This window comes from Canis lupus, chromosome 15 (genome assembly GCF_011100685.1).
Source record: "Canis lupus familiaris isolate Mischka breed German Shepherd chromosome 15, alternate assembly UU_Cfam_GSD_1.0, whole genome shotgun sequence".
In the NCBI taxonomy this organism is placed as follows: Eukaryota; Metazoa; Chordata; class Mammalia; order Carnivora; family Canidae; genus Canis; species Canis lupus.
In genome coordinates, this window is record NC_049236.1 from 944,489 (window position 1) to 970,907 (window position 26,419).

Sequence of the window (26,419 nt, forward strand, 5' to 3'; positions counted from 1 at the left end):
CATGCTATCCCCACTCCACCTTCCTCTTTTTTTTTTCCACCTTCCTCTTAAAGTCCTTTGTTACAACGCCCCAAGAAATCTTACCTCCACCTCATTAAAACCCACAGTCATCATGTGGCCACTTTTGTTCTCTACCAACTGCTGTTTTCAGGTCACTTAATTCACTTCAACCTTTATTGAACTGTTGGGATGAGTCACACTGTTAAGCAGGAATACCAAGCTGAACCGGGGGATCTCTGTCTACGAGGAGACTCTAAGCTCCTCGTATTGGAGGACACATAAACACAACTTGAATATTCATTCAGTCCAGCACTCGACACGTCCGTTTAGCAGTATTTATTTAGCACCTACTCTGGGCCAAGTCGTGTTAGTTTGGGCACCCCCAGAAGCACGCCCCGAGACAAGTGCAAGAAGTTTATTAATAGGGGGGTAATTTCAGGAAACGCGGGTGGGGGAGTAGAGGAGGGAATGTGGCAAATACAGGGTGTGCTATCAAGTGAGGGCGACTGGGGCTTAATCCTGCTGCATAAAAATAAGAAATGGTTAGTGCATGAGGCTCTGTTAGTTATCCCACCCTAGTGGGGAGGGGACTGATCATTAGCCTACACCGTGTCTGTCTTTGGTTGAAAGCTGCACTAGTAGTTTCCTGGCCCTCCTGGCTTTGCATGCATCTGGGGGCCCACATCAGAGAAAGCCTTCAGACAGAGCTTCAGGTGCCCAGGTTAGACTTGGGGCCCCAGTGCCATCAAATGGTAAGGGCAGCAGAGACATGGGAGGGCCACTGACAGCTAAGGAACAGCCACCAGCTTAAAGGCTGGGCCTGGGGGTGGAGGGGTGATTCCTGGAACTTAAGAAAGACAACACACAATCGTGATGAATGCTGCTGCTGCTGTGTGCAGAGCATCTTGGCGTCAGGAAGTTATCAGTCTGGTTTGGGCAGCGGGTGGGGAGAGGAGGCGACCGACTGTAATTCAACAGAAGTGGCCTAACAGGCCCCTGTATCAGGGCAGAGTGACAGCAGGGGCACAGGGAGCAGGGAGTGATCGTCTCTGGGAATCAAGAATAGTTTCAGAAAGGAGATGTTGACTCATGGTGCCTCTGGGCTCAGAAGAAATGTGTAAAACCAACAAATGCATAATGACTACCTCTCAGGAAGAAATCCGCCGTCAGGCCTGGCACCTTCGAGGCCCCGAGCTGAGGGATATCTCAGGGCGAGTGTATTTACCAAGGCCCCGCAAGAGGTAGAGTGCACTTGCGCTGAAAGCTGATCACGGTCAAGCGGACAAAGCACTGGCCTCCAAGTCAGAGACTTGATTTAATTCCTTGTTGTCATTCGACAGCTTGGCAACACGCACGTCTCTCGGGTGTCAGTTTGCTCTTCTGCAAAATGGAAGGGTCCCAGGACCTGGAAGCCACCCCCAGGCTCCCCCGCTCCACTCACCAATGCGAGCTTCCCTGCAACCACGAAGATGAATTTCGTCAAGCCCTTTATCCCTTTTGTGTATCGGTCACCCTACACTCCAGTCTCCAAAGCCCCCTTGTTTCTGGAGATGCCAACCTCCCACCCCCCAGCTCTGACACTGTCTTTTCTACTCCCCCTTCCATCCTTCCCACCATTGAGGTGTCCTCCAGGACTCAAGGGCAGCAGATCCTCTATCCTGGACCTCCCTGGTGAGTGTCCCTTCGCCTCCTTTCCCGAGGGCAGCGGATCCCCGGCTCTCCCCAGCTTCCCCAACGTCCCTTCCCAGCTGTGGCATTCTCATTCCCTGGCACCTGGGATTCCTACCCAAGGGAGGGATGCCCCTGGCTCCTCACAGAGGCTTCCAGACCATCCTCCTCTCTCTCCCCTCAAACTCCCAGCTTGGCCCTCATCACTCCACCTGTGTGGGTCATCCAGGGACCCAGCCACCCCCCTCGGTCCCTCCCTGAAGCTTTAGCTCCTGACTTACGACTCCCCACGGGGTCAGAGCTAGTGGTGATGTGATCTCAATATTCCTGTGCAAGTCTTCCAGTACCCAGGCCCCTATTTCCTGAATTCATTTCCTCCAAAGATGCTGTCTACCACCCCACCCTGGCCACCACTCCGGGTTAGTCTAGACATGATGCACTTACCCTAATTCAGTTTTCAATCACTGTCTCCCATCTTTCCAGCATGCTCTCTCTAGTACCCCAGCTCCAGCCCAACGTTGACCCCCCCAGGAACTACCATGGATGGATGCCCACCTTTTCACTGTCTCTCACTTCCCCTTTTAACCTATTTAAATTCCATGGTCAAACACCATAGCATGCATCTTCAAATCTACGGTACATCCTCAAATCTTGCACCTGCTTCTTGCTTGGCTAAACCATATCCCTGGTTAGACTGATCCAAATCTGCCTATTTTGTGTGCGCTCCTGTGCAACGGAATATGGAGAAAAAATACATAACCCTGCTGACTGGTCTCAAGGGCATCCTTACTGCTGCCTGGCAAGCACCCTATTTCCCTGGTCCATTCACTCTCCCTGACCCAGACAACAATTTCACTTTCTCTTCTTGCTACTTCCTCCCTCCTTCATCCTTCTCACTCTTCCTATCGCAATGAGAAACTGAAACAATCAGAAAGGAACCTGTCTACGAGCCCCTACAAGCACATCTACCCGCCTGCCGACACCTGGGTCGTACAGGTTATCTTCTCTTTTATTATAACGGCTGAAGTGTCCTTGCTCCTAGCTTAGGCCAATTCCTTAAAATATGCAATAGATCCCAACCCCTTCCACTCAAAGCACTGCTCCAGCAATTCCCCCCCTCTCCCCTGCATCACCGATCTCTCTGCTGGATCACTCACTCGAGCATACAACATGCTGTTATGTCTTCTTTAAGAAAAGCTTCTCGGGATCCCTGGGTGGCGCAGCGGTTTGGCGCCTGCCTTTGGCCCAGGGCGCGATCCTGGAGACCCGGGATCGAATCCCACGTCAGGCTCCCAGTGCATGGAGCCTGCTTCTGCCTCTGCCTGTGTCTCTGCCTCTCTCTCTCTGTGTGTGTGACTATCATAAATAAATCAAAAAAAAAAAAAAAAGAAAAAAAAAAAAAGAAAAGCTTCTCAAAGCCATCCCCCCTTTGGGTGAGGTCTTAGTCAGCTCAGGTTGCTATAACAAAATACCACAGACTGGGGGTGGGGGGGCTTAAACAAGAGAAATTTATTTCTCACAGTTTGGAGACTGGAAATCTGATATCAGGGTGCCAGCATGACTGAGCTCTGGTGAGGGCTCTGTTCCTGACTTGCAGACAGCTACCTTCTTGCTGTCTTGTCTAACCTTTTTTTTTTTTTAAAGATTTTATTTATTCATAAGAGATACAGAGAGAGAGAGAGAGAGAGGGAGAGAGAGGGAGGCAGAAACACAGGCAGAGGGAGAGGCATGCCCCATGCAGGGAGCCTGATGTGGGACTCGATCCTAGGACTCGATCCTGGGACTCCAGGATCATGCCCTGGGCCGAAGCAGGCAACAAAACGCTGAGCCACCCAGGCGTCCCTGTCTTGTTTAACCTTAGAAGGCAGAGAGGGAGAGAAAATTTGGGGGAGAAACACAATTCAGTTCACAGCAGGCTATCAACCCACTTTTCACCTTCCTTTTATAACAAAACTCCTAAGACAGTGTAGCATATCTGCTGGTTTCCGTTACTTCATGAAACTTCTCTTATCAGGGACACTAATGCTAAGGCCACATTGCTAAATCCAATGGTCCATTCTCACTCCTCACCTGACTTGATCTACCAGCAAAATCTGACACCATTTGATCACATCTTCCTTCTTAAAATACTCCCACCATTTGGCTTCCAGGACACCATTCACTCCTGGATTTCTTCATCCCTTATTCTTAGGATTCTTTGTTGGCTGCTCCCCCTCTCCCCAACCACTCTCAGGGAGCGCCCCAGAGCTCAGTCCTTGGACTTCTTCTCTCTTCTATCTGTAGTCACTCCCTTGATAGGTAAATGGAGATGCTTCTAATTTTGATCTCTTCAGGCCAGGGCTTTCCTTGGTATCCCAAATAATATGAAACTGTCTACTTGACATTTCCACTTGGATGTCTAATGGGCATCTCACACTCAGTCCTGATCCTCACCATCTGCCCAAACTTACTCCTACATCCTTTCGATACCAGTAAATGGCAAACTTGATTCTTCTAGCTGCTCAGGCCAGACACACTGGAGTCCTCCTTGACTAGTCTTCCCTGAACATCCAACATCTGATCCAGTAGGCAAATCCTGACAACTCTGTCTTCAAAATCTATCCCAAATCCAGTCACCTTGCACATCCTCCCCTGAAATCATTCTCTTCCAACAATCATCATCTCTCACCTGAACCTCAGCAATCTTCCTGCCTCTGCCTTTGCTATACCATCAGTCTGTTCTCAACACAGTGACCAAAATGACCCTGTGACCATAGGGCAGATCACGTCACTCCTCCACTCAAAATCCTTCAACGGAGTCCCAGTTCATCCAAAGTAAAATACAAAGTCCTTCCATGACCAGGACACCTGGATGGCACAGTCAGTTAACTGTCTAACTCCTGACCTCAGCTCTTGGGACTGTAAAGTCAAGCCCAGCGTTGGGTTCCACACTAGGCATGGAGCCTACTAAAAACAAAAGTCCTTCCAAGGCACTATATATTGGCTTTTCTCCCCTCATCCTCTTCTCTGGCCCTCCTTCCTAATGCTTATCCCTTGGTTCATGCTGCTCTGGCCACAGAATGCTTTGTTGTTCCCTCTTGCTGACACTACTCTAATCCCAGATACCTATTTTTTTTTTTAAAGAGTTCATTTATTTCTTTGAGACAGAGAGATGGGAGACAGCACAAGCAGCAGGGTATAAGGGGCAGAGCGAGAGGAAGAAATAGACTCCCCAAGGACGCCTGGGTGGCTCAGCAGTTAAGCTTCTGCCTTCAGCTCAGGGTGTGACCCTGGAGTCCCAGGATCGAGTCCCACATTGGGCTCCCTGCATGGAGCCTGCTTTTCCCTCTGCCCATGTCTCTGCTTCTCTCTATGTCTCTCATGAATAAATAAATAAAATCTTTAAAAAAAATGATAAAAAAGAAAGATTCCCCACTGAGCAAGCCCAACTTGGAGTCCAATCCCAGGACCCCAGGATCATGACTTGAGCCAAAGGCAGATGCTTAACTGAGCCACCCAGGATCCCCTAATCCCAGATTGCTAAATGGCTTGCTTCCTCACCAACTTCAGGTCTTTGCTTAAACAACATCTCCTATATGAGGACCGCCCCAGCCACCCTATCTAAACTTGCATCCCCTCCCCTACCTCTAGAAAGTCTATCCCCCGATCCCCCTTCCCTGCTTTTTCCTCCTTAGCCCTTTTCACTAACCTCCCACATATTTTACATTTTTGTTTGTATCTTCTCTCTGCCATCTAGGCTGTAATTTCCTGGAGAGGAAGAGATTCCTGCCTTTTTGTTCTGGCACCTAGAATGATACCTTATACATAATAGGTAATCAACAGGTATTTGTTGACAAAATGAGTGAATGAAATCTTAACAATGAGGATGGAGACTCTGTTCTTACTCTTCATTATATCTCTAGTACCTAGCACAGGCTTGGCACAGACTGGGCAGGCAACAGCTGTTGAATGGGCAGGACGGTTGTGAAGATTAAGGCACATAAAAGATATGGAAACATTAATAATAACAAAGTCACAGAAATAAAGAACCACTATTCCTGTCAGTTCCTAAATGCACAGTAGCTTAAATTTCTTACTTTCTCATGGGGCAGGCAGTCTTCTTGAGTTTCTTTTTTCTTTTTTTTTTTTTTTTAATTTTCTTTATTTATTTTGACAGAGCACACACACAGCAGGGAGCAGCAGGCAGAGGGAGAGGGAGAAGCAGACTCCCCACTGTGCAGGGAGCGTGACATGGGGCTCGAGCCCAGACCCTGAGATCATGACCTGAGCTGAAGGCAGATGCTTAACCCACTGAGCCACCCCGGGTCCCCTGAGTTTCTTTTTAACAGCAAAGGATCAAACAGAAATACAGTGAAAGCTTCAGTGGCATGCTGTCGGTTTGTGTTAAAATAATATAAACCTTAATAAGGTGAAGTCTCTTAGCAAAGTGGGCAAGGTGGTGCAGGAGAAGCCACTGGAGAAGGGGGTAGAATGAGGTGAGGCTAGCTCTGACATACAAGCCGTCCCTGGACTCCCTGTTAGTAAGGGGGATGCCAAGGAGGAGGTGTGGATGGATGGGAATGACACGGACTTCCCTGATGGCTCTACGCCTTCCACCAGGCAAGCCTAACAAATTTGGTCGAAGTGTTATGGTAGCAGCAAGAGGCAGTCCAGAAATCTGTAAGTAAGGCTTTGAGATCTACTAAGGATTCCAACCTACTGGTTCTAGAACTCTCTCTGACACAGTTGATGAAGTAGCCCTAAAAACTACTGCTAGAATCATAAACTACACATCCAGTCCATCCTCAGTCCTTGAGATTAGCCCACGGATGTAAACGTGGACCCACAGCGCAGAGCATATCCATTCAGTGTTCACAGCAGCTTAGAAACAGTACATGGTAGATGCTTCCATCCGCTCTCTGACTTTTCCACGAGTCCCGTATGATTGTTCATTCAGATGACACAGTGTCAGGCCCGGGCCCGTGGCAGAGAGCGAGGCCAAAGACCAACCTCTGTGCCCTCGGGTAGCACGGGACCCTTCCTTGTCTGCTCGTACCTCCTGGCACAGCAACGGGACTCCTTCCTTCTTCTGTGAGGCCTCTGTTGTCTTCTGGAAGGCTGCAAGACCACCATTTCTTCCAATTAAGTTCAGACCCCACCCACCCAAACATTTAAATCTTACTCAACTGATCGCAGAGAACCAAGGAAAAGTAGCCCAGACACCTTTAGAACCTGACCCGGGGGCGCCTGGGTGGCTCAGTCTGTTGAGCACCTGACTCTCGGTTTCGGCTCAGGTCATGATCTCATGGGTCCTGGGATCGTGGGGCTCTGTGCTCAGTGGGGAGACTGCCTGAGAGACTCTCTTCCTCTGCCTCTCCCCCAACTCATAGGCATGCATCTACACACGTGCTCTCTCCAAATAAGTAAATCTTAAATAAATTAATTAAATTTTAAAAAAGAAAAAAAAAGAATCTGACCTAGAAATCACCATATGGCCACCAAGGTTTCAGCTCTGAAAGGAAGGCAAGGAATGCTGAATCATTCTGCTCCTAAGAGACTAACTATTACACACCCTCATTTCCAGGTCAGACGCATTGTTTTGGTCTTGATGCCTATCCCTGAGTTTGTGACTATACTTATTTCTTGAGACAAGAAATTGTCATTGTCAAGGCTCATGGGTGGCCAAAGAACTTAATTTGCACTAATGACTCTGCCCTCGCAGACAAAAAACATTTACACATCCAACCATGATCTCCCAAACAGAACCTAATTATGGTAAAAGTCTCATATGCTTCAAATTAGCCTCTCAGGCCCTTCACTCAATCATCCAAACATAAACTGGAGGCCTACTGTGTGCCAGTTGCGGAGCACACATCTGAGGGATTCCCAGTCATTTAGGGAGAGACAACAAACTTTGTAAACAGATAAATTACAATAAAATTTGATGGATGCTATTTTAAAAGGATATACAGTGTTAACTTGGCAGCAGATGGAGAAGAGATGGCCTGAAGGGAGGGGAAGGAGTTCCAGAAAGACCTCAGAGGGATGAGTGATGTGAGCTGAGGATGAAGGAGGAATACAAGTTTGCCACGTGAGGGAGAGAGAGTACCAGATGAGCACCCTGGGGTGCTCCTGGGTGGCTCAGTCAGTTGAGTGTCTGCCTTCAGCTTGGGTCATGATCTCAGAGTCCTGGGATCGATTCCCTCTCCCTCTGCATGTCACTCCCCCTGCTTGTGCTCTCCCTTTCTCTCAAATATATAAATAAAATATCTTTTTTTTTTAGATTTTTAAAAATTTATTTATTCATGATAGACATAGAGAGAGAGAGAGAGAGAGAGAGAGAGAGAGGCAGAGACACAGGAGGAGGGAGGAGCCTGACGCGGGACTCGATCCCAGAACTCCAGGGTCACGCCCTGGGCCAAAGGCAGGTGCTAAACCGCTGAGCCACCCAGGGATCCCCAAATAAATAAAATCTTTAAAAAAACAAAACAAAACAAAACAAAAGATGATGAGCACCCCGGGGCTGAGGCAATCAGTGCACAGGGCACGGTGAAGCCAGGGCAGGCGATGCGTGGATGGGGTGGCATGGAAGAAAGGAAACAAGTTTGCTGAGCCTGGAATTCCTGAGTATTGGTCCTAACCACCAGCCAGTACTAGGTGCCAGATACCCTACCGATGTTTACAAGAGTTCATTTGCAGAAAGAACCTCGACATCTGCCTGGCACACAATAAACACTATGCATATTTTGCTTTGACCATTATGATGTGTGTTCGGGTGACACATTCACCACCACCTTACCCTACAGTTGAGAATAATTAAGAAATATTTGCTGAGTGAATGAAGAACTTGTGGTTTCTAGGAAGGAATGAAGTGAGACATGGCTCTCATTATGCTATGTCCTGCAGGAAGGTGAAGGGAAAGTGTTCTCTACGGGATTGCTTCAGTCCCAGGAAGGTCATTCTGTTCTTCCCAGTAGCCATTCCCATTCATCCCATCCAAACCTACGCTGGGGCAGCTGGACCACTCATCACAAAATCTTGCATTTGCATGGCATCTTCAGCTTCCTTGTATTATCTTAAATAACTGCAATCTTGGGGCAGCCCGCGTGGCTCAGCGGTTTAGCGCCACCTTTAGCCCAGGGCCTAATCCTGGAACCCTGGGATCGAATCCCACATCGGGCTCCCTGCATGGAGCCTGCTTCTCCCTCTGCCTGTGTCTCTGCCTCCCTGTCTGTGTCTCTCATGAATAAATAAATAAAATATTTTTTAAAAAATAAATAACTGCAATCTTTAAATCCCAAACCTTTCATCCCTTGTATAAATCCTATTTCCAGACATAACCTGAAATTTTGGTCTCTGGATTTGGGGTCCCACCAGCCTCCACAGAAGGAAGCTCAGGAAAGAATATCATTGGCTGAGGTCCTCCCCATACTGTCCCAAAGTGACTCCTGCACTGACCCCCATACTAACGTCAAGAAGGAACAGAGGGAGCAGTAGAATGAATGCAGACTTTGTAAAGATGGTGCCTTAACTTTGTAAACTTTAAAATCACTCTGCAAAGTCACCATGGAGCCTCAATGTAATTCAATTCAGTTCAATTCCATATCCACAGAAAAAAGCACTATAGGCTACAGATGCCCTTGCACCCGCTTATTTCATACCCGTAGCTGGGAATTAGATCGGGTCTTAAACTGTCGTTAGCTGCTAACTAGCTGCTAACTGAGTATCTTTGAGCGCCGGGTCCTTCATTTACAAAAACGGAAGGGTCAGGATGGATATCTCAAAGGCTTTCCCAGCTCTCACACTCAGTAATTTTCAAATGGGAAATGGCATTAATATCAGTAACTATTTCTGTATTTCAAAGCCACTAAGTTCTAGAGTTTATTTCAGAGGATTACTTGGCTCAGCAAACTGCCAGTGCTTTTCTACAGTCTGTAAAAGAAATTGGGAAATAGAGTGCATATCTTTATTCACTCAAAAGTATTTAGAGTGCCTATTATTGCAAGACACTGTTCATGTCATCATCACAGCACTGAACAAGCAAAGGAGCTCACTCTTTGCATGGAGCTTACTTCCTTGTGCTTCAATTAATCCATTCCCATGACAAATAAATCTTTTGATTGCTTGGGACGGCAGAAATAGTGATCGGGTTGGTTTGTTTTGTATAACGAATTGTGTGCGGCTATCTCTGATTTAGCAGAAGATTAAAACTGCTTCAAAAAATGCCTGTCTTCAGTTTTCTGCATCAACTAGGCAAATAACTACATATATTTTCTTCTACTTTAAAAAGAAGGAACTTCTGCTCTGTGAAAAGACTGAGATACATTCACACATGAATTCCTGTAAAATTTTAAGACACTAAACAAAAGGCTTTAAACTCTTCCTGCAGCACGAGAATATAATTTTCTTTCGCTAGGGCCAATTCTTTAAAACAGGTTTGTTTTTTTTTTTAATTTTTTAAGAGTAATCTGTATGTTCAACGTGGGGTTCAAACTCATGACCCGCAAGATCAAGAGCCAAACGCTCTACCAACTAAGCCAGCCAGGTGCTCCTAAAATGGGGTTTTAGAAACAAAACAACATTTCCCTCCTCTTTCACAGAATGCAGGATGGGAACAGGAATATGATCTGGAACTTCAATGACTATACCTCAATAAAAGGCATCTTTACAAGCTGTAAAATAAATAAAACGAAGAGCAAACAAACTGACCCTGGGGGTAGAAAGACGCATATACTAGACCTTAGATCGGTAAAATATAAGATTATTCCATTTAAGATTATTCCATTTAACAATTTCAGAGCTGGACGGATCTTAACCCTTAGTTTTATATACACAAGAAACCTGAGATTCAAAGACATAAAGCGACCCGGCCAGTGCAAAGCCAAGATACTTGTTAGCAGCAAAGCTGTGCTAAGGATCCAGCTTTGCAGATCCCTCGTTCAGGAATCTAGGTCTATGTGAACTAACTGTAAGAGTTTTAGCAAATCCAGATTAGAGAGACAGTAGCCCTTACAGATGACACACTGTTTTAGGCTAAATGTATGACATCAAATAACGCTTGCAGTGCATTTCTCCGGGAGGCTACACAGTCTGATATTACTTATGAAGGGTTTAGATAAATCTATGGATGAAGCTTCTAGAACAGATACATTAGACACAGGTCATATTCAAGATCTCTAGGAGTAACCTGTTCAGAATTTGGAATCCCTTTTCTCTGCTAAAGAAGAGCAAATTATGAGCTTATTTAGCCAGGGTATGGTTGAAATAATAAGGACGATGTCCCACAAAGCACCCTGAACCGGGCCCCAATACCGCCCCCCCCACCCCCAGTCCCACATCTTATCCCAGAGAAGTAGCTGGCTTCCTTCCAGAGTGGAGGCTGGAGGCACCCGAACTGCAGGCTGTGTGTGGGGGGGGTTGTTCCTAAAACAGGGATTCCCATCAGAGGCTGCTCGCCTTAGAGATACCTCAGAGTATCTAAAAACATGCTTAACCTTTTGAGGTCAGGGTCACAGGTGAATAACCGTGTCTTACCCCAAAATGTCTCTTGGACACATCAGTGGAGAAATAGAGGAGGCCAGAACGGTGTGTACCTGAAATCTTGGCTTTTCTGGAATCAGCATTGGACACTTTCGGGGGGCGGGGGGATGAGTTTAAAGGAAGACCCATCAACGGGCTCCTCTCCCACTTACACACTCAAGAGGTGGCTCCAACGGTCAATTTCTCCCCCCGTGCAGGCTCCCGGTTTGGGACTGATGCTCAGGTAGTGCATCACCGAGGCTCACACACTCCCGAAAAACTTTGGAAGGCGGTCGTCCCAACGGCAAGGTCGTCGGCGCGGCGGGGGTCTCCACAGCCGTCCTGGCAGGGGGCGGGCGCGCACCGGGGCTGCCAGGCTGGGGCTGCGGCTGGACTGTCCGCGCCCCTCCGGGCGGCTTCGGGCGCCTTCGCGTTCCTCCCCAGACTCGCCCGGGCAGCGGGGATGCTCGGATGCTGGCCTCGGGGCAGCCGGCGGGGGCCCGAGCGGGCGCCCGAGGTTAGGGCTCCTGCGGCCCGAGGAGGGCTGGGGGGACCCCGGCGCGCCTCCCCGCCCCCCCGGGGCCCGCCTCGCTCACCGAGGTGGCCGCCGACGACCGTGACGGCGATCTGGTCCATGAGCACCGCCCGGAAGCGCACGTCCTGCTCGGAGCAGCGCTGGCGGAGCGCGCGCAGGATCTGCACCTGCGGGTAGTCCTCGCGGATGCGCCGGTCCGTCAGGAACCAGAGCTGCGAGCACATGGCGGCCAGGGCGCCGGCGCCCCGCGGGCCCCCTCCGCGCCCCGGGCCGCTCGCTCGGGCTGGCGGGCGGCCGGCCGGCCGGCGTCTGCGCTCCGGCTCCGGCCCCCGCGCTCCGGCCCCCGCGCTCCGGCTCCGGCCCCGGCCCCGGCTCCCGCTCCGGCCCCCGCCCCGCCGCCCCGCCCCGCCCCCGCTCCCGCCGGTGCGCCAGGCGCCTCTGCAGCCCTGACCCCGCGGAGCCGCCCGGCCACTCAGCGCCGCCGCCGGCCCGGGCAGCCAATCAGCGCGCGGGGCGGGCGCGGGCCGGCGGCAGGGGGGGCCTCGGCGGGCGGGGGCCGGGGGAGGGGCGGGGCGGCGGGCGGGGGGCCGGGGGCCTGCGGCGGCGGCCGGGGGAGGGGCGGCCGGGCGGCGGCCGCAGCGTCCAGGGCCGGGGGCACCGGTGCGCGTGGCGTCGCCGGCCCGGGACGGGGAGGGGCGCGGGGCGGGGGGCGGCGAGGTGGCCCGGCTCCGTGGCCGGCGATGCGCAGCGGGCGCGTCCCACGGCGGCCGCAGCGCCAGGCCCGAGGGCACCGGTGCGCGTGGCGTCGCCCGCCGGAGGGGGAGGGCGCGCGGGGCGGGGGGCGGCGAGGTGGGCCTGGCTCGGGGGCGAGGCGCAGCGGGCGCGTCCCACGGCGGTCGCGAGCACCCGAGGGCCCCGCCGCAGTCGGGAGCAGGGAGGGGGATCCCGGGGCCTGGCGAAGGTCACCCCCCCCACCCCAGTTTGGTCCCTGGCCTGGGAATTCTCTGCGGAAATCCTGGCCTGGAGCTGCGGGTGGGGTGAGGGGAGTTGGGTTTTAGCCGCCTCCCATCCGGATAATTTGAAGGTGCATTTCTCAGGGTCTCGGATTTTCTTACACTGGGCAGCGGCTCCCAGGGTCCGGCGGTTCTGGGCCTCGGACCCCCAAGGTGATGAATCCACTGGCTTAGGAGGACCCCTGGCTGGTGCCCCCCCCCCCCCCCCCCCCACCGTACAACTGAGTCATCTTTAAATACCGTCCTCGGTCCTAGCCAATTGCAAATTCTGCCCAAAAACAATGTTTGGAGCCAGATCCTTTCTAGATAACTGCAAGACTGAAGTGAGCCATCTTTGAAGATTGCATTTGCTCTTCCAGCTCATTAAAATATGTCTTTTCTGTTTCTTGTTTTTGTTTTTGTTTTTTTCCTGCTTAGGGAAGCAAGAGTAATTTCAGGGCCGGCCCAGCAGTGACAACTTAGGAACCCATTTTAAGATGTCTCAGGTAAAGTATAGACTTCACTGCAAATAGTACGCAGATGTGTGCATTTTACCCACTGGGTATGTGTTTGGCAAAGTAACGTCTAAACAGAATTTCAAAAATTAATGCTTTTTCAAGCCATAGTAGGTAAATCCTATTGTGTTGCAATAGAACCCTCCCCCATGTATTAAAGTATCACTAAACTAGTAACCTCCAAATCCGTTTTTTTTTTTTTTTTTTAAGATTTTTAAAATGTATTTTAGGGGCAGTGTGTGGCTCAGTGCGTTAAGCATATGACTTCAGCTGGGGTTATGATCCCATGATCAAGCCCCATGTGTGCTTCTTGCTCAGTGGGGAATTGGCTTCTCCTTCTTCCTCTGCAGCTCCCCCTGCCTCCCTCTCTCTCTCTCTCTCTCTCTCTCTCTCTGTTAAATAAATAAATAAATAAAGTTTAAAAATTTTTTAAATTAATTTATTTTTTGAAGTAAATTTATAGAGAAAAAGAGCACGAGCAAAGGGAGGGGCAGAGGGAGAGGGAAAGTATCTCAAGCAGGCTTCACGCTGAATGCAGAGCCCATGGTGGGGGTGACGCTGGTGACCCAGACATTGTGACCTGAGGGAAATCAAGAGTCAGGCACTCGACTGACTGAGCCTCCCAGGCACCCCCAAAACTATCTTCTAACCACAGATCAGCTTGGGCATCAGAGACTCTATCTTCTATATTGACCATTTCCTTGATACTTCATGACATTTATTTTGTTGACCTTGGTGATCCCTCTGGGGCTTTTGCAGTATGACACATAGAAAGTCTATGAGATGATGAACCATAGTTTGCTTTAACGATTGTTTCCTAAAAGGTATATAAGGGGCCGCCCGGGTGGCTCAGCGATCTAGCGCCGCCTTCGGCCCAGGGCATGATCCTAGAGACCTGGGATCGAGTCCCACATCAGGCTCCCTGCATGGAGCCTGCTTCTCCCTCTGCCTGTGTCTCTGCCTCTCTCTCTCTCTCTCATTAATAAATAAAAATCTTTGTTTTAAAAAAAAAGGTATATAAGAGTAAATTTACAAGGCGCTTATAACCCACGTTTATAGTCATCTATGCAAGATTAGAGCGCATAAGTCATATGCAGATCATGTGCATATCCAGGCTTGAGGAGAGCAGGGTCTGAGGACCCAGATGGTGTCATCAATGCCTCACTGTCTTTGCTCTCCCTTGCTAGCAGGTTCCTACCACCCCTGTGATCTCCCTTTCCTAGGATGGGTGACAGGTGAGGACCTGGGATAGTGGTATAACCAGTTAGGAGATAGCTACATTTGTTTAGGTTAATGTTTTATTATATTACTGAATTCCTTCAAGTACAGAGATACTGTCTCTGGCATAGGATTATTTTCCCAGATGTATTGTTATATAATATTTCTCCACAGATGACTCCCAAATTCAAATTTAATTCTGACATCTCTTGAGCTCCGGCAATGTAAAAGGATGTTTTGCCATCACCTTAATGCCCCTAAAACGAAACTCATTCTTTTCCCCTCAATTCCAGATTCTACTGTCTTATTAAACTATAAGGAAAATATATTATCTCACGTAGCAAGAAATTTAGAGATAGGTTCATTTAACAGCTAAGTAACACTATCAGGGGATCTCAATTATTTCCATCTTTTCATTCCAACATTCTTAGGTCAGTACCCCCCGTAGTTACAAAACGGTTGTCAAGTCCACCTAACTCATGTGTACACATAATGTCTGGCAGAAGTAGAGAGACTGTTTCTTCTCATGTGTCCCTTTTAATTAGCATGGAAATACCTGTCTTGGAAGCCCTCAAGCCAACTTCCCGTAGTCTCATATGCCCATATCTGAACCAGTTGCCATCAAGGAGGAAGAAACTATCATAAAATTAATTATGGTTCGCCCCTATGACTGGGAATTAGAATCTCTTACCCCCAAGCACACATAGAGTTTGGAGAATCACCTGAGCAAAATGAGGGTTTCCTTAGGAGAAATGAAGGGAGAAAAGATATTAGGACAAATCACAATGTTCGACTATATAAGGTAAACATGTCAGCTAGGTTAGGCTGCAGTAACAAATGATCTCAAAGTAGCTTATAACAACAAAGTTTGTTTGTTTGTTTGTTTGTTTTTCTTGAAATACCCTACATGTTCATGGCAGGTCAGCTTGGCTATATCCTAATTTGTCTTCATGCTGGGGTTGGGCTTATAAGTGACCCTTATCCAGAACAATGTTGATCTCATGAAAGAAGAAAAGCGATTATGGTGATTATGGTGAATGACACACTGGCTCTTAATGCTTCTGCCTGGAACCGATACATTTTCTTGGTCAGAACCAGTTCACCTGGCCAACTCTGACATCCACAGGGAAGGACAGCAAAAATGTATGACAGCCGGTGACCAACAATATAATATGCCACACTCAAGGACCAGAAATAGTCAACTGCTCTGCTAATCATCTCTCCTCTCCTTAGGGTTCCCAAGGGGACTATACATACACAAGAAAGAAATTGGAATTGAAACCAAAGGATCATTTTATTCATAGCTGAGCTCACACCCAATAACCTCTAGAATAGAACTCTGCCAGAAGACTTAGTTGAATGACGTGGCGTAGGTTTAAGGCTGCTGCAGTGAAGCTTCCTAATTCCCTGTTCCCCTTCCACCCTCTACATTTTGGGGCCAGGATGCGTAGGCATGCCTGCAGAAAGAGGGGAGAAGATGATCAGATCTGTGAAGCAGACCAGCTTTCCTCTTCTAAGTGTGCGCTGGAGGCTGAGCTGGGCCTACTTAGCAGGAAATGGAGAGCAAAGCAGCACACACAGCCATGTGACCTTTCAACACAAAGTGACCCCAACCAAGTTGAATGTGGAATCCGCTGGTGTCCTGGGTTCTGACCAATCCGATTAACAAATCCTTCCTTCTGAAGGAAGCCATTAGGGCAGAAGAGAAGGGAATACCCCCATTCTCACTTCTGTTCCCTCTTACCCCATTAGGGAGAGGAACTGGATAGTCTCCTATGCATCGTCTATTTGCCTCCTCATCTGGACTGGAAGCCTCTTAAGAACCAGGGGCCAATGCATCATGTATCATGGTTTCCACCTGTCATAGGTACTCAGGTATCTGTTGATAATAGTTATAACTGTCATTAAGAGACATCATGCAATTTCGGTTGACAAAATTGTGGTCAATTACAGAAATATAGTTGGCCTTTGAATAACACGGGCGTTAGAGACGCCAACCCCCTGCAGGGTCAAAAATCCATGTATAGGGCAGCCCGGGTGGCTCAGTGGTTTAGCGCTGCCTTCAGCCCAGGGCCTGATCCTGGAGACCTGGGATCGAGTCCCACGTCAGGCTCCCTTCATAGAGCCTGCTTCCCCCTCTGCCTGTGTCTCTGCCTCTCTCTGTCTCTCATGAATAAATAAATTAAATCTTTAAAACAAATCCACGTATAATTTTTTAACTCCCTACTTAACAGTAGTTAGAAACGTAAAACTTAACAGTAAAGTTTTTCTATCGACCAAAAACCTTACTAATAACATAACAACATAAACAACACATATTTTGTATATGTATTTTATACGGTATTCTTACAATAAAGTAAGCTAGAGAAAAGAAAGCATTATTAAGAAAATCAAAAGGAAGGGTGCCTGGGTGGCTCAGTTGGTTAAGCATCTGACTCTTTTTTTGTTGTTTTTTTAAGATCTTTATTTATTCATTCATGAGAGACACACGGAGGCAGAGACACAGGCAGAGGGAAAAGCAGGCTCCCCGCAGGGACCCCAATGCTGAACTTGATCCCAAGATCCAGGTATCACGACCTGAGCCGAAGGCAGATGCTCAACCACTGAGCCACCCAGGCATCCCCCAAGCATCTGACTCTTGATCTCAGCTCAGGTCTTGATCTCAGGGTTCTGAGTTCAAGCCTCTTGTTCAAACCAACTTTAAAAACAAAAATCAAAAGGGAGGGAAAATACACTTTATAGTACTATACTATATTTATTGAAACAAATCCATGCATAAGTAGATCCACACAGTTCAAGTCTATGTCGTTCAAAGGTCAAGTGTACTAGGTTTTGTAACCTGGGATTCTAGGGCTATATTTCTCGTTTTACTTTTAACCTTCAGTACATATTGGCACAAAAGGGTATTGAGATGTGGGTCTGGACAGTGGAAAGAAAGTGATAGTCTTCATCAATATTACATATGACCCCAAGCAGATGGATGTGCCAAGTATATAGAAGATCAAAATTCAATTGACCTCAATAAATTAGAGAAATGGTGATCAATGTCAGGTTAACATGCATTAGGGAGCAAAAGAAGCATCTCACACACACATGAATTCAAGCAAGAAAAACTGGCCAGGCAGAAACGTGGCCAAAAAGACCTGATAGGTGTGGAAAACCAATAACAATGAATAGAAAATAGCAGGATGTATTAACAGAAGCCGCTGAAGCCAAATTCATCTTCACATCCCTGGGACCTTGCATTGCACCTGGCACACAGTGGACATTGCTAAGTATAAATTGAAAAAAAAAATGTGGGGACTTTGGCTTTTGTCAGATTGTCCATGCTGTTCCCTTCCCCCGAAAAGCCTTTGCATGACCGATTCCTGTCCATTCTTCAAGGCCCAGCTCAAATGTAACTCCTGTCATGTTGCCTTCCTTAAATTCATCCCACCCTCAGCTAGAAGAAAGCTCCTTGTTTCTGAATTTTCTTAAGCGATTAATATGTGCCAGTGGTGATTATTCCAGTAATGGGCATTGAGTAGTTATTGGGTGAACAGTGACTCAGAATAAGACAATCCAGGACACATCATTTCAAATTATAGAATTAATGACTAACAGAGGGATCCCTGGGTGGCTCAGCAGTTTAGCACCTGCCTTTGGCCCAGGGCGCGATCCTGGAGTCCTGGGATCGAGTCCCACATTGGGCTCCCGGCATGGAGGCTGCTTCTCCCTCCTCCTGTGTCTCTGCCCCTCTCTCTCTCTCTCTCTCTCTCTATGTCTACAATAAATAAATAAATAAATAAATAAATAAATAAATAAATAAATAAATAAATAAGTATTTTTTAAAAAAATGACTAACAGAAAGTATCCGAAATTCTAGAACTGTCAATCACTGGCATTGACTCTCGCTTTCTGTGCTCTGGTTTCTTCTCTCTATGCTGTGTGTAATCCAGATGTCAGCTTTTCCCTCATCCTCTAATTCAAACTCCTGCCCCTTATGCCCTCATACCAACGTCTTAGTGAACAAGTCAGAATCTGCTGAAGGGAAGACCTGATTTACGTCATGTAGGCTGCAGCAACTGAAGACCCCCGATAACACACCCACACCTCTTTCTCCAGAGGAGATGCCACATGGATCTTTTCCCATCCCCTTTATGACCATACCCCCTAGCCTCCAGCCTTGCTGCTCTTAACCACCACCACCTCCCAGCCCCATGCAGATTCCTCAACCCTTCCTTCATTCCTCAGAGGAATGCATTCTATCCTAGTTTCTTTTTTTTTTTTTTTTAAGATTTTATTTATTCCTGAGAGACACAGAGAGAGAAGCAGAGACACAGGCAGAGGGAGAAGCAGGCTCCCCATGGGGAGCCCGACGTGGGACTCGATCCCAGGACCCCGGGGTCATGACCTGGGCCGAAGGCAGCCTCTCGACTGCTGAGCCACCCGGGCATCCCTCTATCCTAGTTTCTACTTCTAAACCTGTGCCTGACAAATTACCGTGCTTAGCAAAACAGAAGCTCTTCCAATTACAGGACCCATCCTCTTCAGGAAATAGAAGACGATTATAAATAACATTTTTCTTATGCAAACATAATTAACCCAAAATGACTAAGTTGGGCCTGTCAATGAAGTCTTCAGGCAAAGCCTGTTGGAGTTGGCTTTTGAAGATGACAGTGGACACACAGCTTTGAGAGGCAGAGTACAAAGAAGACGTTCAGGAGGATGCTGGCTGCCATCCTGGATTAACTCGGCTCATTAGAGCCAGGTAGAAGTTTCTGGTTCTCAAGGGGCTTCCCTCTCTCTCTTGCGACAAGGCTGCGTAATTGCTTAATTGCTGCCACTCTCCGCCAGCCCCAGCCTCGTTCAGCTCTCATCATTTTTTTTTTAATTTTTTATTTATTTATGATAGTCATACAGAGAGAAAGAGAGAGAGCCAGAGACACAGGCAGAGGGAGAAGCAGGCTCCATGCACCAGGAGCCCGACGTGGGATTCGATCCCGGTCTCCAGGATCACGCCCTGGGCCAAAGGCAGGCGCCAAACCGCTGCGCCACCCAGGGATCCCCAGCTCTCATCATTAAAGACAGGTTGGCTTTCCCCACCTTTCCTAGCTCCTCCGTCATTTGTGACCGAGTTGGGAATTCTATTGGAAATCCTCACATCTAAATAAATCTTTTAAAAAAAGAGGAGGAGGAGGAGGAAGAAGGAGAAGAAGGAGAAGGAGAAGAAGGAGGAGAAGAAGGAGAAGGAGAAGGAGGAGAAGAAGAAGGAGAAGAAAGAAGAAAGAAGAAAAGGATCCCTGGGTGGCTCAGCGGTTTGACACCTGCCTTTGGCCCAGGGCCTGATCCTGAAGTCCCGGGATCGAGCCCCATGTCGGGTTCCCAGCATGGAGCCTGCTTCTCCCTCCTCCTGTGTCTCTGCCTCTCTCTCCATCTGTCTCTGTCTCTATCATCAATCAATCAATCAATCTATCTATCTTAAAAAAACAACAAAAAAAGGAAATCCTCCCTCACATCATCTCTCCTACTCTCTCATGTTAGGGTACATGCTATGTTGCAATAAGAGACCCCAAAGACAAAATTCCCCCAAAGAGGGAAATTTATTTCCCTCTCATTCAGTGGTCCAGGAAAGACCGGTCTGGGATGAGGAAGTGGCTCTGCTTCACAGGTTCATCCCAGGACCCAGGTTCCTTTTATCTGTAGTGTGCTACCTACCCCGGGGGCATGGTCATTGTTGCCATGTCTGAGGCTGGCTCTCTTGGCCACATCTGTGTTCCAGGCCTCTGGAAGGAAAAAAGAGAGGAAAGAGGAAGTGGGGAACAAGTGGCTTCCTTTGAATGCGGTGACATGAACTTAATAGTCCTAGCTTCCATTCACAGCCCAAGAACTTGGTCCAATAGTCATGTCCACTGCAAGGAAGGCTGGAGACTATATTCCCTAATTGGGGAGGTATATGCCCAGCTACAGGGCTTCTATTACTAAAAGGAAGAGGAAAGATGGACATGAGGGTGATGAATTGCTCCCACCATACTTCCCTACCCCTGTGTGGGATAAACACCTCAGCATGGCATAAGAGACTCTCTGGACTTCCCACTGCAGGGATACCCAGCTTCTTGAAATGCCCTGAATGTGCTTTTTCTGTGTCCCACCCCCATGACTGTTCATGGTAGATCTTTCTCACTTTCCCTTGCCTGCTGGAATCAGCTCAAGCAGCATCTTCTCCAGGAAGTCTTCTTAAACCTTGGTTTGGGTTCAGTGACCCTTCTTTGTGTTCTCATAGCACACTATGCATTCCCCTCCTTTGGCATTTATCAAAGTCCTCCAGTATCTGCATGCATTTGAAATCATCTCTTTATGCTCAGTCTCTGTCTAGATTATAAGCAATTTGAGAGCAATTATGCTGTGTCTTCGTCCTATTTGTATCCTTACTACCTACCTGAGCTGGATTCCTTTAGCCTGCCAGGAGGTGAAATAAGTTGCCCCATCGCCTGATGGCCAGGCATGTCCACTGAGTTACAGCTTTCCAAGTGGGCATTCTTCTTCCGGTTTGGACAAAAGGACTAGCCTGATGCCCCTGCTGGTCTAAGATCCTGATCCTCTTCTTAACTCTTTGAATTCCTGCCTCTGGGGAGCCCAAGACCTATTCTTCTTACCTTGTAGAGGCTGACTGCCCACTTAGAACCAGGGTATGATTGCCATTTGCTGCCTTTGATCTCAGATCCCCCAGTAGCTAGGCTTCACCTGCTAAGCATCTCTTGATACTGAAACCAGCTGGGACTCAGTCCTGGCATATTCTTTATCTTGGGACATTGACAATTGACCCTTTAGTTAGGTCGGTTTTCCCTACTTCTGCTCCTAGTGGGCTCTGGCCATCATCCCCCTCATCACTGGTCATCCTGCTAAAACTCTATCATGCCTAACCTGTGAATGAATTTGCACATATTAGGGACGCCCAGGTGGCTCAGCGGTTGAGCGCCTCCCTTCGGCCCAGGGCGTGATCCTGGGGTCCTGGGATCAAGTCCCGCATCGGGCTCCCTGCATGGAGCCTGCTTCTCCCTCTGCCTGTGTCTCTGTCTCTCTCTCTGTGTCTCTCATGAATAAATAAATAAAATCTTAAAAAAAAAATAAAAGCTCATTTAAGAGTTAGGAGATAGGTCTCACCTGCATAGCTCAGGTGCTCAGAACCCTTCCAAGTTTCCCTGCCTACATTTGTTAGAGGCCATTCATTGACAAATGACAAATTCAATTTAAACTAACATAAGCACAAAGGGAATGTGCTGGCGGCTTATAACCCTTGGAAGTCTAGGAGTGGAGTTCAGTCACAACTACATCTAGGGGACTAAAAATACATTTTCTGAATTGGTCTTTCTCACTCTTTCAATCTCTTCTCTCCCTTTCTCTGCCACTCCCTCTGCTTCTTTCTTACGTTGACCCCACCCTCTCCTACAAGAGATACCTTCCTCTACACTGCCCAGAAGACAGCCCCCATTCACCTTAACACTCTTTATCTGGAATGCCAGGTGACTTTTCTTCTACCTCTAAATGAAAAAACAATCCTCCAGAAGAACTTGATTGGCTGACCCCGGGGCTAATCATAGCCAAAGCTATGGGTTCCTTGGTTGGCTGGATCCTGTGGCTGTGAAGTGGGGTGCGGCCGTTGGCAGCCTCCACAGACTCACACCGTTTGTGTGGGTGTGGGCAGACAAAACAAGAAATATCACCACACTCTGCCTTTCTAACGCCCTGAACGTCCCCAGCAAATATTTCAGGGGTTCCCACCATACAGCCCAAGCTTCACTTCATACTTCTGACATTTCTACTCTTAATGTTCCACGCTGATCACTGCTTGCCTGCCGTGTGGACCCCTGCTCCTTGGTTCCCCTGGACTGCCTGCCACTTAGGCTGTTACCACTGAGCTGGACCAGGGTTGGCCACCCTGCCGTTCAGGCCTGTGTATCTTTCTTGGACCTCCTCTCGCTTCTCTATTTGGAGATGTGCGCGTGAGCTTCCCTGACAGTCTGACAGGGGCCAGTGCATAGAGCTGTGCAGTTAGGCACAGTTGTGTGAGTTGTTCAGTGCACAAGCGCTGAGGCATAGGCACCAAAGTCTAACACGAAATGTGGTTCACTGTGGTTAAGCTACCCACCCACCCACATGTGTTCTCCAGGAGGAAGAAGCCCTTTTTCTGTTTCTGCAAGAATCCTGAGCCATGCCCCCCAGGAGCTGTGACTGCCCCTACGCAGCTGTTGGCTGGCACACACATAGCTCCTACTTCCTCTGAAAAGCAGAGGAACAGCTCCCTCTCTTGTTTGCCAGTGTATCAGAGGGATGCCACTACCTTCCACATAACACAGCAGGAGCAGCAGGGATCACAGGCCCACCCCACCCCATCATCCAACTGTAACGTCCTCATACGCCCTCCCAATATGCCAGAGCAAAAAATAATGAAAACCGTCACAAGTGTGACAGAGCCGTCAAAAGCACACCGACAGCAGCTGTGAAAATTATAAAGCATTTTGGGTTCTGTGTTTTCTGAAACTAGCACGTTTCTTATCAAGATAGAAAATGATAAAAAAAAAAAAAGATAGAAAATGATAAAATCTAAGGGTGCCTGGGTGGATCAGTCGGTTGAGCATCTGCCTTCAGTTCAGGTCCAGGTCTCAGGGTCCTGGGACTCCCTGCTCAACGGGGAGTCTGCTTCTCCCTCTGCCCTCTGCCCTCCCTGCCACTCATGCTCTCTCTCTCTCTCTCTCTCAAATAAATAAATAAATAAAATCTTAAAAAAAAAAAAAGGAAAAGAAAAGAAAATCTAAGAAGCACTGTGAGAACCACGTCATGGAGATACCAGCCACCACCGTGTGCACATCGAGTCACGCAGTCAGGTTGTGATGGGTCTCTGATGTACCAAGACAGGCCTTTAATGTCACACACAGCCTAAACGTGCCCCTCTCCCGCTCCCCAGAACCATGCAAGACACCAATGGTGAGTGGCTGGGTTTGACAAGTTTTGGTAAGAGCCACCCTGTAGTCCCCAGGACTACCATACTCACCAAACCTGAAGCCCTGATGCCACAGGTGGCTGCTGACACCACACCCTTTCTTTGGTGCTCCCCTGGGAATCTGGAGTCCTGCCTGCAATTAGCCTCTGTCAGCCCTGCCCCGGCCCACTGTCCCCCAGCCCCTCAGATAGAGCTACATAGAAAACATGGATACGGCTTGAGTTCTCTTCCTGGAAGCTTCCTCAGCAGTCAGCACAGGAGGCAAGAGATGCCATCTCACTGGACCCCAGCAACACCCAAATCTCACTTGCGTCCCAGTGGGCCCTCACTCCAGTAGGAATAGAGGAGCCTGTGGCTACTGTTGCCCCCTGGTGTGTCCTCTGGAGCCGTGACTCAGTGAGGCCAAAAGTGGTCACACACACATGTGCATCTCTCAACCTGTGTCCCTCATGCGGCTGCCCTAGGGCTTTATTTTTCAGTAGAAGGGCACACAATTGAAGACCCAGGAGTGCTTCATAATCTGGCCCTCAGACATTCTCTTGTTCTCCTCCTGTGTTGTTCTCAATAAAACTAAATTGGATGGGGTTCTGGCCGATGATAGGATGAGGGCAGGAGGGAGGTGTGGAAGGGAGGTCTCCTGAGGTGGTTCCTGAATACATCAAACAGAGTTAGAAGAAAGTAATTTAGAGGCAGTGTAGACAGTGCGAGAGCTGCCCGGAACCACAGGAGCGTCCATGGGATTGCTCAGATTCGAGAAAATAACAAATTGCAGGGAAAGATCATATCAGTATTGCGAGGGACACAGCTGTGAATAAATCATTTTCAAACGGATTTGCCAACAAAGAGCAGTCCTGTACCTTCTGAACTAAACCCTCTGTGGAAAGCAAAGGTGACATGAGTCACCCCCATTACTTGGAAAAACTCAAAGTAATCGACTCTGTCCCTTCTTGCCTGGGAAGCTGACAACACACTGTGTGGTATTTACTTTGTCAGGTCGTGCTGAGGCCTCTTGATTGCATTATTTTTTAAATCTTGATGCCAGTGAACGCATTAGATATCTTAGTCACGTGCAGTAGAACACAGTGTACTATGCATAGTGGAGAGGAAGTGGGATATAGGGGAGGCAGCACACGTTGGAGGGAAAAACCCCACTGAATTAGGAGACCCAATTCTTGTCCTACCTCACTAGCACTGTTGACTAGCCAGCAATGGGATGTCAGAAAAGTCACGTAACCCTCACTAGCCTTATCTACGAGATGGAGAATCTTATATCGGATAACCCATTATTTAAATTAAACAGCCTCTGGGGCACCTGGGTGGCTCAGTCAGTTAAGAGTCCGACTCTTGATTTTGGCTCAGGTTGTGATCTCAGGGTGGGTGAGATGGAGCACCGTGTGGAGCTCCACGCTCAGCAGGAGTCTGCTGGAGATTCTTTACCCCTCTCCTTCTCAAATAAATAAATAAATCTTTTTAAAAATTAATTAAATATCCTCTAAAGCCAGCTCTAAAATACTATAATTCTGGGATGCCTGGCTGGTTCAGTCGATAGAGCGGGGGGCTCCTGATTTTGGAGTTGTGAGTTTGAGCCTCCTGGTGGGTGTAGAGATGACTTAACATCTTTTTTTTTTTTAAGATTTTATTTATTTATTCATGAGACACAGAGAGAGAGGCAGAGACACAGGCAGAGGGAGAAGCAGGCTCCCCGTGGGGAGCCCCATGCGGAACTTGATCCCAGGACCCTGGGATCACGCCCTGAGCCAAAGGCAGATGCTCAACCACTGAGCCACCCAGGCGCCCCACAACTTAACATCTTTTAAAAATAAAATAAAATGCTGTAATCCCATAGTCTCATCGGAAGCATCACCAGGTGCTCAAGAAACTCATCGATAAACACCAGGAGCCAAGAGTAAGTGAACTGAACTGGGCCAACGACCAGAAGGAAACAAGCCCAAGCTGGTGAAGACCAGAGAGACAGCTGCAAGGTCCCCCCTTGTTTTCCAGGGAGGAGTGGAATGGTGGGCACAGCAGCCACGGACAGTACTGGGAAAAGACTTAGTCCTGGCTCCACCAAATGTTCCTTTCCATCAGGGGTGAGATTAAGAGACATCAAAATGTTCTCTGTGATTTGCTTTCTTTGTCTTTTGTCTGTTGTATCTCTAGGGGAATGTGAGATTACTCACACAGCAAAGCTCATCATGTACCTATAGAGGCGGAGCTTGTACATAGCGGACCATGGTTAACACTTCCCGTTACCATACTCATTTCTATGACGCTGGAGAACGTGGCTTAGATGTGAGAGTCAAACTGTCTTCTTTTTTTTTTTTTCAAACTGTCTCCTTAATGCTAAAGCTCAGGGTTAGATGGGTTTACCACTCGGTCAGAGGAATCACTGAATTTCTGCAGGGCTCCTCTATAAGGGAAGGGCATTTATAAAACACACGACATGTGGAAGCAGAACAGAGGGCCTCTACTGTGGCCAGGCCCATTCCCCAAAGGAAGGAGTGGGAAGGGGGTTCTGCTGTTTTGTTGCTGAACTCAAACCTGTGGCTGCACCTGAGTCTGAGACACGGGTTGTTTTTTTGTTTGTTTGTTTGTTTTTAAGATTTTATTTATTTATTCATGATAGAGAGAGAGAGAGAGAGAGAGAGGCAGAGGGAGAAGCAGGCTCCATGCAGGGAGCCCGACGCGGGACTCGATCCCAGGACTCCAGGATAACACCCCGGGCCAAAGGCAGGTGCTAAACCACTGAGCCACCCAGGGATCCCCATGAGACACGGGTTTTGAAGCAAAGAAAGCTTTGTTATCATAAGGGCAGCCCAATGAGAAGGCAAGGGATCATTCCCAAAGCTACTTTGCCCTGTTGGGCCTTGGGGCAGTTTATATATGTTTGGGGAAGGAGGTATATACATGAGGGGAAGGGGAGAGGTTTCTGGAAATCTTGGGGTGGGGGAGGGCCCGGAACAATCTGGAAGTGTGCATTCCTCCAGACAACCTGGTGCCCTGGCTGTGGGAT

At 48.3% G+C, this 26,419-nt stretch overlaps 1 protein-coding gene and 1 long non-coding RNA gene across 3 annotated transcripts in view; one reads left to right on the forward strand and one right to left on the reverse strand.

Moving 5' to 3' along the window:
* The window catches only part of RIMKLA (ribosomal modification protein rimK like family member A), a 35,275-nt gene extending 23,311 nt beyond the window's left edge, over window positions 1–11,964 (reverse strand). The window contains exon 1 of one of the 2 annotated variants that reach the window (XM_038557688.1): window positions 11,763–11,964. In XM_038557688.1, the coding sequence (XP_038413616.1) occupies window positions 11,763–11,925 (163 nt within the window). In that variant the 5' untranslated portion in view covers window positions 11,926–11,964. Of the gene's footprint in view, window positions 1–11,240; window positions 11,525–11,762 lie in introns of those variants that run through there. The other variant, XM_038557689.1, reaches the window with a different exon arrangement.
* A 634-nt stretch (window positions 11,965–12,598) lies between these two features.
* Window positions 12,599–16,530, forward strand: LOC119869329. Its single transcript, XR_005369882.1, has 3 exons — window positions 12,599–12,867; window positions 13,132–13,199; window positions 16,179–16,530. It is a non-coding gene; the product is annotated as an uncharacterized LOC119869329 (long non-coding RNA).
* The last annotated feature ends 9,889 nt before the right edge of the window (window positions 16,531–26,419 follow it).